At 46.7% G+C, this 17,509-nt stretch overlaps 1 protein-coding gene across 1 annotated transcript; it reads right to left on the bottom strand.

Annotated features, from left to right (window-relative positions):
• Positions 1-1,065: 1,065 nt before the first annotated feature.
• On the bottom strand, positions 1,066-17,147 carry LOC118081308 (major histocompatibility complex class I-related gene protein). Its single transcript, XM_060270883.1, has 5 exons — positions 16,895-17,147; positions 10,936-11,211; positions 8,442-8,798; positions 3,536-3,877; positions 1,066-2,477 (listed from the first exon to the last, which is right to left on the bottom strand). Exons 1-5 carry the CDS (start codon positions 16,971-16,973, stop codon positions 2,263-2,265), a joined length of 1,269 nt encoding a protein of 422 aa, XP_060126866.1. The 5' UTR covers positions 16,974-17,147; the 3' UTR covers positions 1,066-2,262.
• Positions 17,148-17,509: the final 362 nt, after the last annotated feature.

The raw sequence follows: 17,509 nt of genomic DNA on the forward strand, positions 1-17,509 counted from the left end.
GCCCACCCGTCACGCTGGGAAACGGGGGGGCGGAGGGATCCGCTGCACCAGGGCGCCAGAGGTGCTTAAGACTGCCCTGATACCACACTGGCACTGGTAAAGGTAAAGAACCCCTGGATGATTAAGTCCAGTCAAAGGCAACTATGGGGTTGTGGCATTCATCTCGCTTTCAGGCCGAGGGAGCTGGCATTTGTCCACTGCTAGCTTTCTGGGTCATGTGGCCAGCATGACCAAACCGCTTCTGGCACATGGGACACCGTGACGGGAACCAGAGCACACAGAAACACCGTTTACCTTCCCACCGCAGCAGTACCTATTTTCAACTCACACTGGCATGCTTTTGAACTGCTAGATTGGCAGGAGCTGGGACAGAGCAATGGGAGCTCACCCCGTGGCACACGCACCCAATCCTTCTAAAATCTAAATCATGGATGAATCCAACAGCAACTCCAGCCTGTCCCGTGCAGCCTGGATAAACATTGCTTAAAGCTGCTAAAGACTCACACTCCCTTCATCTCTCCCTGTTGGCCTCCCTGGCTGAGGCCAAAAGCATTTGGAGGGCTCCAGGTTGGGGAAGCCAGCAGTTGGGCATTGGCACGAGCAGGGCTGAGCCAAATACTTTGCAGAGAAAAGTGAGTTTTGGAGAAGGCACTCGAAGGAAAGAAGAAGGGAGGTGATCCTATGCAGGTGTGTGCAGAGTCAGTTTCAGACATACAGGCCAGCAGAAGGTCTGTTTTCACTGCTTCTGGTGAAGGACAGAATACTGCGAATTGCTCCGTGAATTGCCCCTCTCTCAATTTCCCCTTAATGCAAGCTTCTGTTTTCTGGGAGGTTTAACTGAGATTACCTTGCCTTTAGATGTATTTTATTTTCTGTCTCCAGTTTTACAGTGACCTTGTGCTGTTTCAAGTTCACGCAGGCACCCCACACACCTTGAACAAATCCTCCCTTGTGCCCATGTCCCACCCTAGGCCTGTTCCATGCCGGAGGACAAACTCGCAAAGAAGGACATCTCACTTACTTGCCTCAGCTTGGTGTCTGCCACATCTCTGCAGAGAGAGAATCAAATTATGAGTTGTCACAAGGGAGGGCACATACCCAAGGCTTGCAAAGCCCAACATTCACAGGAATCCCCTACATTTTAAGTGGCCAAATGAAGAGGAACAATGAGAAAAAGTTTTCCTTCACAAGGAAAGAGCTTAACTGTGAACAGTTGTGAGACCTAGTCAAACATCATAGATTCTGGAGCCTCTAGTCATTTAACTCATGACAACGATTCTTCAGGACGGAAAGGGATGCAACGGAGATCATCCAGCCTCACCCTCTCTTGCGGGGAAGGGCCACCCAGCAGATGATTTTCTAGGGAAAGATCCCGGCAGACACCCCAAGAACCTGTCACTAGTAAAGGTAGGAAGTCTTCCAGATTCTAAGCAGGAACAGATTTCTTCCAACATGACTCCAGTCCTCCCGTCTGGAAAAGTGCCACCACAACCACACTAACAGGACACACAGCCCTCCACCATCCTGAGAAAACACTTCAATCAAAATTTTATTTTATTTTATTATTTGGTCGATTTACTGCCCAGGGTGGCCCTACCCTCTTATCTGCCCCCCAGAGCCGGAGAATCATGCGCAGGGCTGTGCCTTGATGGTGTCAGCTTCTCCTCCTCCATGCCCGCTCTCCAGCAGCCGCGATGAGCTGCCCAAGGGAGAAGGCTGGCAGTAGCAGCCACAGAGAAGCTATGGCAGTGTTTCTCAACCTTTTTTGGGCCAAGGCACACTTGTCCCATGAAAAAAATCACGAGGCACACCACCATTAAAAAAGTTAAAAAATTTAACTCTGTGCCGCCCTATATTGACTATATAATTATGACTGTAAGAAACACTTGCCAATTGCTGTGTTGGTTGCAATCTCCTGTAATAAGGCTTCACAAGCCGCTGATTTCTCTGCCAGCACAATCCTTTGCTCAGCAAGTTTCAGGTTGAGCTCATCCAGCCAGCTTCTTTAAGTTTGTCTAAAACCACCCTCCCGTGGTGGTGGCTGTTGAGAGCTGCGCTCGCTCCGCATCGTGACCCGGCCGGCTTCCTTTCCGGCGGGTTAGTGATGGTTATTGGCGGCCGCCAGGCACGTGACAATGCAAATCGCCCTTCTCGTCGCCGCACGTCACGGCACACCAGCCAGCGTCTCGCGGCACACTAGTGTGCCGCGGAACAGTGGTTGAGAAACGCTGGGCTATGGGATGCTCCCTCGGTTAAATCCACCTACCCAAGCTTGGTGGCAGCAGCACCGGCAGGGGAAATCGGGACATTCTGGGATCCAGTCAGAACTAGTTGGGTTGGCTTTCGTAATTCTGGGACTGTCCTCAGAAAATTGGGACACTTGGAGGGTACGTGGTACTTACTGATGCCCACAGAGATGCCGGCCACCAGGACTACAGCCCCCACGATGCATATAATTAGAAGCCCGCTGTTGAACGCTGAAGGTTGAACAGAAGAAAAGAGGGAAATGATTGACGGGAAACCCAGAACAAAATTTTCTTCTTATGGGGGAGGCCACAGGACTTGGGAGCCCATGAAATTCAGAGGGATTCAGGGAGGTAACCAGTAAGTTTCCAAGCACAATTCAAAGTGTTGGTGTTGACTTTGAAAGCCCTAAATGGCCTCGGCCCAGTATACCTGAAGGAGCGTCTCCACCCCCATTGTCTTGCCTGGACACTGATGTCCAGCGCCGAGGGTCTTCTGGCGGTTCCCTCAGTATGGGATGTGAGGTTACAAGGAACCAGGCAGAGGCCCTTCTTGGTAGTGGCGTCCGCCCTGTGGAACGGCCTCCCACCAGATGTCAAGGAAATAAACAACTACAGTGGTACCTCGGGTTACAGATGCTTCAGGTTACAGACTCCGCTAACCCAGAAATAGTACCTCAGGTTAAGAACTTTGCTTCAGGATGAGAACAGACCTCAGGTTACAGACGCTTCAGGTTACAGACTCCGCTAACCCAGAAATAGCACCTTGGGTTAAGAACTTTGCTTCAGGATGAGAACAGAAATTGCGCCACGGCGGCAGCGGGAGGCCCCATTAGCTAAATTGGTACCTCAGGTTAAGAACAGTTTCAGGTTAAGAACGGACCTCTGGAACAAATTAAGTTCTTAACCCAAGGTACCACTGTATCTGACTTTTAGAAGACACCCGAAGGCATCCATGTTCAGGGAAGTTTTTCATGCTTGACGTTTTATGGCATTTTTAATATTCTGTTGGGAGCCACCCAGAGTGGCTGAGGAAACCCAGCAAGATGGACGGGATATAAATAAATCATCGTCGTCATCATCATCATTGAAAGGACCCCCCCCCCTCCATCTCATCACCTCTCAAGGCTTGCACGAGACTTCTATCATATCAGCAAATAGGAGACGTTTGTCTCCCGTTGGAGGTTGTCAATATCAGCTGTGAGATGCTGCCAGCTCCCTGGTGTTGTCCCTCTTCCTTCCCCGGGTGACAATTCACCTCCCATAAGCCTTTCCTCCCTGCTGCTTCTCACCAGGCTCCTGCCAGGCCACATCCAGGTGTTTGGGCAGAGCTTCGTGCTCCACATGGCACTGGAAGCGTTTCCTCTCCTCAGGGTTGGTTTGAATACCGAGCATGGCATGGTAGGTCCCGTCTGAATTGGGGGTGGCAACTCCGCGGAAGGTATCCTGCACCCAGACCTCTCCGTCTTTCTTCCAGTAGGCATTGATCTCCTTTGGGTAGAAGCCGTAAACTCGGCAGACGAGGGTGGCCGGGCCTTTGGAGTCCTCCTTACTTGTCACCTTCACGACGGGAGACTCTGAAGAAACGAGAGGCATCCTCAGAGGCAGGCAGGTCGTGTCCTCCTCAAATGTCCCTACTAGGGTGATGACTTTTTCATATATATTTTTCTCAAATTTTTTTTCCTGTAGCACAAATGGATGAACTTTTGCCTATTAATGACTAAAATGAGGTATATTCCATTGAAATATTTAAAAAGGTTACGCACAAACTGGTTTTAAATTTTTTGTATGCCATTTTACCATTTCATAAAATGGTATTAACAATTCTATATATATTTTGTATCAAATTTGGACACAACACCACATTCCACAATGGGGAGTGTTCTTAGCAACATAGGGTATACAAAAGTCACACCTGCGCAAGGTAAAAGCCCCTTTTTGGGACCTCAAAACTCAGCCAGCAGACCCTGCCAGACATGCTGGGCAAAGAACCTACAGGAGAGGTAGCAAAACATCGTCCTCTAGTGGCGTCTATACTGTTACTGCAGCTAAAAAAAGCTTCCTTGTGTGTTTGATGACCCTATATAATGTTGTATATAAAGGTAAAGGGGCCCCTGACCATCAGGTCCAGTTGTGTCTGACTCTGGGGTTGCAGCGCTCATCTCGCTCTATAGGCCGAGGGAGCCGGCGTTTGTCCACAGACAGCTTCCGGGTCATGTGGCCAGCATGACAAAGCTGCTTCTGGCGAACAAGAGCAGCACACGGAAACGCCGTTTACCTTCCCACTGGAGCGGTCCCTATTTATCTACTTGCACTTTGATGTGCTTTCAAACTGCTAGGTGGGCAGGAGCTGGGACCGAGCAACGGGAGCTCACCCCGTTGCAGGGATTCGAACCACCGACCTTCTGATCAGCAAGCCCTAGACTCTGTGGTTTAACCCACAGCCCCACCTGGGTCCCTCAATGTTGTATATATGTGACTCTAAAGCTTGGGTTCAATTTTATATCCGCTTACAGTGACTTCAAAAATGGTCAAAAAAATGATAAATAATTTTTTTTTAAATCATTTTGTGCGTGAGGTTTTTGTATCAAATCTCTTTGAAAGTAAGATTTTATCTAATCTTTAATGAAAGCTCATCAAATTATGATACATGGAAATGAGGTTGTAAAAAAGTCATCACCCTAGTCCCCACACTCCCGTCAGGCTGGCAAAAATCAATCCCTCCCTTTCCCCTATGTCGGAAGGGTTGTGGAAAACTTGGTTCATTTATTCACATTTGGCAGAAATTTGCCCCCATGTTAAAAACTTTTGGAATAGGGTATTCCCCATTATATCCGCAATTACAGGTCAATCCCTTTCTCCAAATTCTGCCCGAGCCCTATAGGTGAAACTCGGAAAATCAGAATATCGTCGAAAAGTGCATTTATTTCAGTAACACAACTTAAAAGGTGAAACCAATATATGAGATAGATGCATGACATGCAAAGCAAGATATGTCAAGCCTTTATTTGTTGTAATTGTAATTATTTGTCGTTAGGCGGGTCAATTATAAATGGAATGTAATTAATGAAATGTAATAGCGATGTTTATTTTTGTATTATTGTAACTAATTGTTTTATTACTGTGGAATTTCCAAAAGAAAGCATTTGTAAAAATTAAAATAAAAATAAAAAATAATAGGTTGCATTACTGAAATAAATGCACTTTTCGACGATATTCTAATTTTTCAAGTTTCACCTGATCAACATTCTATACCAGGCATAGGCAAACTCAGCCCTCCAGAGGTTTTGGGACTACAACTCCCATGATCCCTAGCTAACAGGACCAGTGGTCAGGGATGATGGGAATTGTAGTCCCAAAATCCCCCCAAAAAGGAGAGCCAAGTTTGCCTATGCCTGTTCTATACACTTTTAAAATGTGGCTCTTTTTGGGGGGGGGGGTTAATATTGGGTTATTGTTCTTATTTTGATTTTATATATTGTGATTTTTTTTGTGTGTGAACCGCCCTGAGACCTCTGCGTATAGGGCAGTATATAAATTCAATAAACAACAACAACTGGTTCAGATCCCTCCAAGCACAGATCCTAGTTCTTGCCTTACATAGAGCAATTGCTGGACTTGCAGCTTTTTGTCCTCCAAGACTTTTCCACCTTGATTTCCTCTCACATTTTTTAATTTAAGGGCTGGGAGTTGGGAACCAAACAGCTCTAGAAAAGACAGAACTCCTTCATAGTCCTCCTGCCTGCCCTGAAAGGTGCCCATGAGGTGCAGGAATGGATTTAGACAATAGGACAGGATAGTTATATTATTATCCTCCCTTGCTCATGTGACTGAGATCAGCAGAGTACCATCCTTTGCCAATTTAAACTTAGAAGCTAAGACAAGGTTGCTTTAACCTTCTAGAAACAATAATCCAGGATGCTTTCAGGCAGACTGGATTTTCCTGGTACAGTGGTCTTGGTTTTCAAAAAGCTTAGTAGTCGAACAACACGGAACCCAAACGCTGCAAACCCGGAAATAGGTGTTCCGGTTTGCAAAAAAATTTTCAGAAGCTGAACATGCTCCGTTTTGAGTGTTACACTTCTGATTTGAGTGCCACACTTCCATTTTGAGTGTTACGCTGAGGTCTGCCTTTTTCTGCTATTTATTTTGTGTTTTTGTGGCTTTTTTGTTGTTGTGATTGTGTGGAACCCAGTTCAGCTACTAATTGATTGATTGTGTGATGGCAGTACCTTGTTTATTGCTTTCATTTTATGGATCAATGGTCTCGTTACATAATAAATTTCATGTTAAATTGCTGCTTTAGGGGTTGTTGTTGTTGTTTTTGCATGAAAATTGCTTTATTACAAGAAAGAGAGGTTTGCAATAAAACCTGTCTCCTTGGGTGTGCTAATTCCATTTTACAAAGGAATAACATATTAATTAATCATATGAAAGCAAAATTAGCATGATTATGTGAAAGGTGTTGTAAATCATTCTGATTCACTTCACTAAACAAAGAGCATCTAGTTATTCCAGAGTTGTTAAAGATTTTATCTATCCAAGTGAAAATTCAATTAGCACTATCCCGTCTCATATTAAAAAAACGACAACCATAGGATTCCAACAGCAGGGAGGAACAGACATTCTATGCCCGTGAATCCTACCTTGTGCCAGTATGATAAATTACTGTAATTAACAGTATCCCACGCAAACTAAACGGTTGTTTTTAAAAGTCTGGAACGAATCCATCCATTTTGCATTACTTTCTATGGGAAAGCGCTCCTTGGTTTTGGAACGCTTTGGTTTCGGAATGGACTTCCGGAACAGATTAAGTTTGAGAACCAAGGTACCACTGTATTATCCCTCTTCTCCCCCACTTAAAAGCAATCATACACACATTGTTTTGTGAAGAAATAAAAGCAGTGTTTACTTTCATAATCTTGGTCTCACAGCAGCAATTACAGTAGCAAAATGAAGGCAGGTTTATAACTACTATATTCTAAGCCACAAAAGTACAAAATCTAAGTATGAAATGGTGTCTGAGCATGCGGCATGTGGTTACAGCTTATTGCCAAGGCACACAAAGGAAGTGATCTCACAGAGTTTTCTCTAGCCAATTTTACAGGAAAGCTCTGGGAACCCCTTCATATCTGGCAAAACATGAATCATTGGGTGACTACAATAATGTTCCACATGAGGTACAAAAGGCCCCACCTCCCTGGAGTGGAGGCCACATAAGAGTTAACCGGCAGGTCCAGCGAGAATTTCAGGAAGACATGAAGCCATAAGATACATTGTTAGTGTTTTTATGACAGTTTTTTATGAAGGTTTTTATGAAGGTTCTCAACATTAAGAAGAGAGAATCAAACCCTTTCAAGCAGAAAAGTTGGTCAGGTCTGTCTCCACTATGGTTGCGTTCTTTATTTAGTTCATTTTTTAAAAAAACCATTTTTATTTGATTTTATAAATATAAAATTATAACAATCCAAATGTGTATCCAGATTACTCTGAATAGCAAGACTCCCTTCTCCACCCCCTCCATGGGTCCTATTGTCACAACCGCATATTATTCTGTAATCATTACAAGTGAGAATAAAATCCTGCTAATGTTTTCATCTGCTTGCAATGGTCTCCACTGAGAGCCAGTGTGGTGTAGTGGTTAAGAGCGGTGGACTCGTAATCTGGTGAACCGGGTTCGCGTCTCCGCTCCTCCACATGCAGCTGTTGGGTGACCTTGGGCTAATATTCCAACAGAAAAATAAAATACAGTAATCTATTAAACATCAAAAGCCTCCCTAAACAGGGCTAGTCACACTTCTTTGAAGTCTCTCAGCCTCACTCACCTCACAGAGTGTTTGTTGTGGGGGAGGAAGGGAAAGGAGATTGTGAGCCGCTTTGAGACTCCTTAGGGTAGTGATAAAGCGGGATATCAGGTCCAAACTCTTCTTCTTCTTCCTAAATAAATTCTAATTTCCCCCCATTATTTTTTAAAGATTTTTTTGGTTTCTGAGGTTCTTTATTTATTTCAAAAGATCAGGATAAGTATTCTAGAAGTGTGTCCTCTCTGCCACCCCTCAAGCTGTTTGTTGTTGTTGTTGTTGTTGTTGTTGTTGTTGTTGTTGTTGTTGTTGTTGTTGTTATCATTAAGTGGCAGCTCTTGGCTCCCATCACCTTTGCAGTGCCTTCACTGCATGTTCGTTCTGGATGCGTTTGTGCTGGGTAGAATATGAAGGAATTTCTGCACACACACCCAACCCATCACAAGTCTTGCCCCCATCTCCCTGCATCTTCCCTCATGCAAACACCCACCTGTCCTCAGCAGAACCTCCTTCCCGTAGTCCAGGTATCTCCGGAGCCACGCAATGCAGTCTTCCTTCCCCACGTAAGCCATCACAGAGACCGTCTGGTTTCCAGTCCGGCTCACTTGGGCTCCTCTCTCGACTGCCATCCAGGAGAGAGACTCCAGGTCAAGGTCAAGGTAGACTGTCCCATCGTAGGCTTCCTGCTCGTATGCTCCTTGGCGCCCCTCTTGGCTCAGCTCGCAGCCGTACCTGACCTGCCAGGTGTGCAAGCCTGTGCAAGCAACGCTAGAGGTCAGTGAGACAGGGGAGTGAGGTCGGGGGACAGGAGCAGGTGAGACCCCCACAGACCCATGGGAGAGGTTCGGCAAAGATTTGATCATTTTTAACCTCAGGAAAGAAGAGGCAGACTGGATAGCTCAGTCGGTAGAGCATGAGACTCTTAATCTCAGGGTTGTGGGTTCAAGTCCCACAGTGGGCAAAATATCCCTGCATTGCAGGGGGTTGGACTAAAAGACCCTCGGGGTCCCTTCCATCTCTATGATTCTAGGGGTCTAAGTCCAGCTCCAAGGGCCTTCTGGCAGTTCCCTCACTGAGAGAAGTGAGGTTACAGGGAACCAGGCAGAGGGCCTTCTCGGTGGTGGCACTGGCTCCCACCCATCAACGGCTGACTCTCGGCTCCTGGGGGTCCACAACTCCCTCCCACCCCACTGTTGGTTCCTTTAGGTAAGCATCATCAGCCCAAAGTTTTTACTTGCATTTGCTTTCCAGTGTTTCAGGCAGGAATCTCTCCCACCCCTACTTGGAGATGCTGAGGATTGAAAACAAGACACCCCCCCCCCATTGGAAAGCAACGAACCTTTTCTGTTTACCTCCAAGTTAAACGTCACTGAAGTTCCGACAGTGCACTCCTATGTACCTGTCCATGCAAAAGCAAGTCCCTTGGATTTCGGTGGGATTTATGGGCAAGTGTAAATAGGGGTTTCCCCCAGGGGTGTATCAAGGTGGGGCATAGGGGCGGGCCACCCTGGATGCCACCCCGGAGGGGGGTTACACTTGGTGCCCCCCCCCCAAGCTGAGCCCCGCCGCCCGGTAAAAAGCCTCACTCAGTGGCTGGCTGCTCGCTCACTTGCTCTGCGCACGCTTTGCTTCTTCCTGCTGGGGCAGAGGCAAGGGGTGGGCCAGAGAGGGGCATCAGCGGCCGCTGCTGACGCCCCTCCCTGGCCCGCCCCTTGCCTCTGCTCCAGCAGGAAGAAGCAAAGTGTGCGCCTAGCAGGTGAGCGAGCAAGCTGCAGAGTGAGGCTTTTAAAAAAACCTTGCTCCGCGGCTCGCTCAAGGTTTGCCAGCAGCGCCGCTCCAGTGCCAGGATCCCAAGGCTGGAGTGGCACCGCTGGCAACCCGCTCCATAGTGCACATGTGCAGCGGTGCTATGGAGTGGCGCTGTGCATGAGCATTATGAAGCAGGTTGCCGCTCCGGGTGTCTAATTTCACAAAAAGCGACAACACGTCGACCGATTTCAACGGGCAAAATATATATCTATTTTTATCTTTATACACTATAACGACATGCGAGACAGTGATCCAAGGTAATTGTACTGTTTCGGTTTGGTCTTCTTCAGTTTTTTAACTTAGTGTTTGTATACAATCTGCGGAACAGGGGGTCATACACATATGTATAAAGATAAAAATAGATATATATTTCGCCCGTTAGAATCGGTCGACGTGTTGCCTCTTTTTGTGGTATTTTGACTCAAGTCAGCAACACAGGGGTTGTTTCATTAGCCCCGTGTGTCTAAGCGGCTTCCTACGCTGCTGGTTTCCCCTGCATCCAAAGACAGGCCCCGGTGGATCAAGCAGCTGAGACCAAGGGTGGAGCCAGCCGTCAATAAGGCGGTTTCTGCACATGTCACAGAGGGAAGTGAGGGGCAGATGGTGCTTGTCCACCAGGGAAGGGAGACCATGGAGGAGAAGGAGAGCTCTGATCCTAAACCTCAGCTGCCTTGCGGGAAAGCTTCAGGAGAAGAAAAGGTATCGGGAGCAAACGCTACATAAATCCAGAGTGGAGTCCCAAAGACAGTTGGATAGCGCCTTGTATGCCTCCTTCGGGCAACTCCTGCAGCTCAGTTGGTACCAAATGTCTTGCTCTGCTTTCCTTTGGAGCACATCAGCGAGGCCGAGAAGGGGGTATTGTTGTCTGAGCAGTGCAGGACCTCCAGACACCCTGCCCAGACTTGCACCCCAGGGTTACCGTCAAACTGCTTGGTGCATGGAGGGAGAAAGAGCTTCTGTCCGGAGTAGAGCTCTTCCTTCCTTTTCTCCCAGTTGCCGTCCCCCCGCTCCCCATTTTCTGACCAGGGGAGGGATAAATATTGGGGAGGGGCGACTCGCTGCCCCTTGCAGAACCCACTCACCTGTGCTCTGCTCGTGGTCACGCTGCACACTCTCCAGAACAACTCGGAAGACTTCCTCAGCATCCCGAAAGATCTGAGTCATATTGTCCCAGTAATGGGGGTAGTCCTGCCCCACCTTCTGGACCCAGGGCACCTGAGGAAGGGCTCGTTTCCTGTCACTGTCGTACTGAATGAAGATGTGGTCGTCAACGGACGCCTGAGCGGTGAACTGGGGAAGCCCCTGGCCAGGCTCAGACACCCTCATGTAGAAATAATGCAAGGAGTGTGAGGAGGAGCCTGGAAAGGAAGACAGAGAGGGGCAGAATTAGGGGTCCAGTGGAATCGTAAATCACAGCAGGTGGCATTGTGGATTAAACCACAGAGCCTAGGGCTTGCCGATCAGAAGGTCGGCGGTTCGAATCCCCGCGACGGGGTGAGCTCCCGTTGCTTTGTCCCAGCTCCTGCCAACCTAGCAGTTCGAAAGCATGTCAAAGTGCAAGTAGATAAATAGGTACCGCTCCAAGCAGGAAGGTAAACGGCGTTTCTGTGTGCTGCTCTGATTCGCCAGAAGCGGCTTAGTCATGCTGGCCACGTGACCCGGAAGCTGTATGCCGGCTCCCTCGGCCAATAACGCGAGATGAGCGCGCAACCCCAGAGTCTGTCACGACTGGACCTAATGGTCAGGGATCCCTTTACCTTTACCTAGAATCATAAAATGAAGTTATCCCTGAGGGCCATTTAGTCCAACCCCCAACAATGCAGGAATCTCAACTAAAGATTTCTAAGTATTTAGGAAGGATGTTGACAAGCTGGAACATGCGCATAGGAGGGCAACTAAGATGATCAAGGGTTTGGAAGCCAAGCCTTATGAGGAACGGTTGAAGGAGTTGAGTAGCCTGGAAAAGAGGACACTGAGAGGAGATAGGAGATCCATATTCAAATATCTCAAGGGCTGTCACATGGAAGATGGAGCAAGCTTGTTTTCTCCTGCTCTGAAGGGTAGGACTCAAGCCAATGGCTTCAAGTTCCAATAAAGGAGATTCTGACTAAATATCAGGAAGAACTTTCTGACAGTAAGAGCCGTTCGGCAGTGGAATGGACTCCCTCGGGAGCTGGTGGACTCTCCTTCCTTGGAGGTTTTTAAGTAGAGGTTGGAGGGTCATCTGTCATGGATGCTTTAGTTGAGATTCCTGCATTGCAGTGAGTTGGACTAGAGGACCCTTGGGGTCCCTTCTAGCTCTATGATTCTATGATCCATGAATCTTTGTCCAACGTGGAGCTCAAACCCTGAGCTATCAAGGCTGCCACTCTTTGCTGACTTAAAGAAATGCAGTATTTTAGCCATAATTCACGTGTGGGCCTGTGTATGTTCCTTGCAGTTCTATGCGCTCTCTAATAATAAAGATCACTGTGGTGATATTTATCTCACACACGCAAGAAAATTTGCTATTTGAAAAAACGCAGCCCATTAACAAATGAACACAAGTTACCAACATTGGCGCAATCATATAAAAAGTAAAAAACCCAAATGTCAGTTGAGTCCAATGACCGTCAGATTAAAGAGCAGTTCTTTTGTACTTTATTTTGATAGCCATATGTGGCGAATTTGAAACTGTTATGTTATGTTTTTGTTTCACAACCGACCTATCGAAGGGTTAACCCAGACTCATGGTTAACTGACAGCAACATTCCATGGGAGGCGTGGCCTGCATGGGGTTTAAATGGAAAGGGGAACCGTTATGTCAGTTGGCGGTTGAGGGTTTTTTGTGTGGGAGCTTGGGTGGTTGTGGAGAAGGTAGACTTAGAGTAGATGAAGTAGTTGATAGGTATTCTGTTATTTGATTACCAAGAACGTTACCTGTGAAATTAAGTTTGTACCAATGATACCAGAAAGCAACCATTAAGATTCAAGCCAATAAATATCCATCTTTAAAGTGTCATACCAGTAATCGTCTATTTCAATTTCCAGCTAAGTTATCCAGGAACCCAGTTGGTGGGGAACTCTTTTAAACTGTCAAAACTGCCTTTTAGAGGAGGAAGGTTAGTTTGTGGCTGAGAGTGCACCAAGAAAAGGGGGGGGCTAAAGGAGGAGACAGGTTCTGGATGATAATAAAGTTACCTCAGGAAGGAGGCTAGCTTTACAGTGAGGGAGTTTCTAGTGAAGTGAAACCCTTATCTGAGTACACATAGGAACAGTCTTACTTATAGCCCCGAGTCTATATAGGTACCTGGCCACGTTTAGGCTGGAAGAGGACTCTCTTTTATTTTTGAAAACCCACGAGTGCTAGAGGGTTTAAAGAAAGGCTAGAGGGATAAGTGGGAGGTTTGAGTTACCTCAGAAATCCCTGTTAGTGCTTTTAATAATTGAGAGGTCAAAGTTATAAGACGAAAAGTAAAGGACTTTCGTCGCACCATATCACTTTGCAAGTTGCTTTGGGTCCCTTCTCTGGGGAAAAGATAAACTAAGAAGGTGATGAATAATATTAGATATGTTAGTAGCACTCCAACACTGGGCAATGCCTTTAATTCAGCCGTCTGTTTTCTGCACATTTTGCTTTACCACCAACTAACATGTCACAAAATAGTGACAAACTTTCTAGTCCTCTTTGTTTGCCCCAAACGGATATTGCACAAGGAAAAATATAAAGCAGAAGTTTTCAGCTCGGTGTTGTCGCTGGTAAGCTCAGCTTGAAGACGTGGTTCCAAGGTGGAGATTGCGGTACAGGGGAAGGTTACACATTTCCTGTTTTTTATTCTGCCGGTCTGCTGTTTCCCCTTCAAATTAAGAGCCGAACTACACCTAGTGTTGCTGTACCAAGTGTGTGCAGTTGTGGTTGTTATCAAGACTGCAACTTGCCAGAGGCAGAGGACACAGGGAGGGGAGGTTTATTTGAAAAACTTTAAAATCAGTTTTTAAAACTACAACTCGCATTGGTGCCCATTGGTGCCCCCGACCCTGACCCAACCAAAAAGTTGGAGCCTATCCAACAAACCCAAACTTGCCAGAGAGGAAAGAGAGACTTGTGACAACTGCAAAATTAAGAGGCTTTTTAATGCCGTATGCTTCAAGAACTAGCATCTACTGGAGGAGGTGCAGAAACTGTTTTCCTGAGTGGTTTGTGAGTGGTTTGTGTTTGTGTTCACACATAGAGGTTTTTTTTTTAAGGGGGCTAAATAGTGAGGCCAGAAGTAAAAGAGATGCAGAAATGTACCTGTTACCACGAATGTTTTGCTCACCAGGAAGCCAATCAATGCACAGACCCAAATAAATGCAACCCAGCCGTGCAATTGACTCCTTGCATATCTTGAAAAGTCGACTTGCACCTGTGTTCCTGCCTGAATTCCTTTGGGCGTCCTCCACAGAGCCCAGCCAGATCTGGAACAGCAAAATCCGCCTGGCACCGTCATCTTTCAATATAACAACAACAACAACAACAACAACAACAACAATTTATTATCTGGCTGGGTTTCGCCAGCCACTCTGGGCGGCTTCCAACAGAAAAATGAAATAAAATAATCTATTAAACATTAAAAGCCTCCCTAAACAGGGCTGCCTTCAGATGTCTTCTAAAAATCTGGTAGCTGTTTTCCTTTTTGACATCTGATGGGAGGGCGTTCCACAGGGCGGGCGCCACCACCGAGAAGGCCCTCTGCCTGGTTCCCTGCAACTTGGCTTCTCGCAATGAGGGAACTGCCAGAAGGCCCTCGGTGCTGGACCTCAGTGTCCGGGCAGAACGATGGGGGTGGAGACGCTCCTTTAGGTATACTGGACCGAGGCCGTTTAGGCCAGGCAAAAACTTATCTCTTCTGCCAGACAGCTTTACAAATTAGGGTGAATGTTATTTGTATTTTGCGGCCAAAGCAAAATTGTATTTTCTCTCTGCTGCTTGGCTGGGATTTATCCCAAGGCCTTCGTTGTATTTTTCTTTTCTCCAACTTAATGTTATGGTTGAAGTTTTTAAAATGGTGTAAGTCACTTACAGACTCCTTATGCACAAGCGGCTAACACTTGAAACACCAGGTTAAAAGCAAAAGAGGAATGTAAATGGGTAAATTTGATGGTACTTGACAGGTTATAGCAAGTTAGTGGGAAAACGCAGAAAAATCAGAGGTGAACCAATGGAGGGGGAAATTGAATAATATTATAATTTTAGAATATTTAATGGTCAAGATATGCAGAATGAAAGGATTTAAGGTTAGTGAGAAAAAGGAGGACTGGCTGGAGAAGTTATTGAATTATTTGGATATGTTTGAACAATTTGGGGTAATTAAACTGTTAAAAGCTAAATAAACCTAGCGGAATGTGAGTATATAAAAAACTGTACATATGATAGATTTAAATATGTTTTGCTGTTGATGTACATCCGATGTATCGACAGCCTGGGGGGTTTCACTTTTGTATGTCTGGGTTGTTGGTGATTGGCATAATATGGAAAAAAAAGCTAGAGATCACACACACAAAATTGAAAACATCACCATCATCTAGAAATGGGACAGGGACAGCTAGTAGCTCAGTTGGTAGAGCGTGAGTATTTTAAGCTCAGGGTCGTGAGTTTGAGCCACACGTTGGGCAAAATATTCCTGCATTTCAGGGGGTTGGACTAAATGACCATTGTGGTCCCTTCCAACACTACAATTCTATGATTCTTTGATCTCATCATCCCTGCAAGGACAAGCCAGGCCCAAATAAACTGACGGGGAGGGGCTGCAAGGAGGTGGTGTAAGGGTTAAAGTGTTGGTCTTTGTTAACTGGGAGATCAGAGTTCGAATTCCCACTTAGGCATGAAGCTCGCTGGGTGACCTTGGACCAGACACTGTCTCTCAGCCCAACCCACCTCACAGGGTTGTTGTGAGGATAAAATGGGAAGCTGGAGAACTACACTCCGCCTTAAGCTCCTTGGGTGAAAAAGTGCTGTGTTAATTGTAATAAATTCAGTAAATAAATCCAGAGAAGGGATGGGGGGGGACCTATGGGAACTAGGGAGGGGAGATAAGGTTTTGCCCCTTGCTTGTTTCTTAGGAGGCCTTTAAGTTTGCCTTCCTTATTGCTATGGCTCTCGGAGGTGTGTAACGTAGTTTGCCAGGCGCTGGGCAGAAAAGAAACAACAGACAAACACAGAAAGCCCCCCCCCCCAAATCTACACACCAAACCTTTAAAGCACATTCAAAGCACATTTTCCCCGCTCCCAAAGAATCATGAGAACTCTAAACTGCTGGCAATTTAGGTGTTTCAGTGGTAAACTACAGTTCCCATACTTATTTTTCCAAAGTCAGCGGGCGAGTGGGGGCAGGTCAAACCAGACAGCACTGAAGTATTTTCTGGAGGGGGATAACAGGCAGATCTATGCCATACATTTAAAGCAGATGCAACACACATTGAAAGCAGCTGGCTCCGCTCCCCCCCCCCAATAAAAAACCTGGGAACTGTAGTTTGCTAAGGCCGCAGGGAATTATAGTTCTGCGAGGGGGGGAACGAGGGCTGCAACTCTAGCTCTGCATATTCTTTAATTTTTTTATACTCCACACCCCTTTGGCATTTGCAGAATTTTTGTAAGGGTTGCAGCCATTGCTACGCAGAGTAGACCCAATGGGCACGACTCACTTAGGTGCATGAATTTCCAAAGGTCTGCCCTTGGAGACCTTTTTAATGTGCCGCAAGCGACTAATAAGTTTGATATTGTTGTGAGAAGGACAAGAAAGTTCGCCCCCATCTAAACATATTTAGGAAAATACATTTTTATCTTTTTATCACCCTGATTTCTAGGTTGGAGAAGGGGGCAGCAGGATGTGTCCTGAACAAAATATGGAGCATTTTCTGCTGACGAAAGAGGCGCTAAGGTATGGATTGCGTTGTGTGCAAATCCACTCTCCCCAACCCACTCACTGTGAACTGTTGCGGACAAACACACAACACACACATGTGTACTGGGTGCCAATTCTGCTCCCGGGTCGACATTTAGCCCCCGAAGAATCCACTCACCTGCGCAGCCCCCTAGCAGGAAGGAAGCGGACCCCAGCAGCAGCAGCGGCAGCCAGACGGGCCACCGGCGCAGACCCATCAGCAGCTTCGCGTTGCACAATCCTCTCTAAGAAGCCCGGGGAACTCGCGGCCACTGGAATCCGGGCAAGAACCGGGGCATCTCAGGCTGGATGGGTGTCTCTCTGGGCGTCTCCGTGGAGGATACCTGCGCGCGCGCTCTGCTATTTCTTGACAGTTCCTATTTACAACTTTACCCCCGTCTGTGACGCTCTTCTGCCTCCTGCTGGCTACTTCCCAGGTCGAAAATGCAAGCAGGTGATTTCTAAGAAATCACCCGTGTAAGAGCAGGGACGTAGATACACACACACACACACACACACACAGAGAGAGAGAGAGAGAGAGAGAGAGAGAGAGAGAGAAGGACGCCCTGAAATTCTTGCAATCTTGCAGTTTCTTGCATACGGATACGAAACAACTAAGAAAATGCTATTTTAATTAGAAAAAGAAAGCTTGGCAAATTCTGGAGCCCTATTGTGGAGTTCACACAGAGCCCCGGGTCCTTCCACGGACTATTGATCCTGCACCACCACGTCCATTCTCTTCCACTGCCACCAA

The sequence above is a fragment of the Zootoca vivipara genome, chromosome 2, assembly GCF_963506605.1.
Source record: "Zootoca vivipara chromosome 2, rZooViv1.1, whole genome shotgun sequence".
NCBI lineage: Eukaryota > Metazoa > Chordata > Lepidosauria > Squamata > Lacertidae > Zootoca > Zootoca vivipara.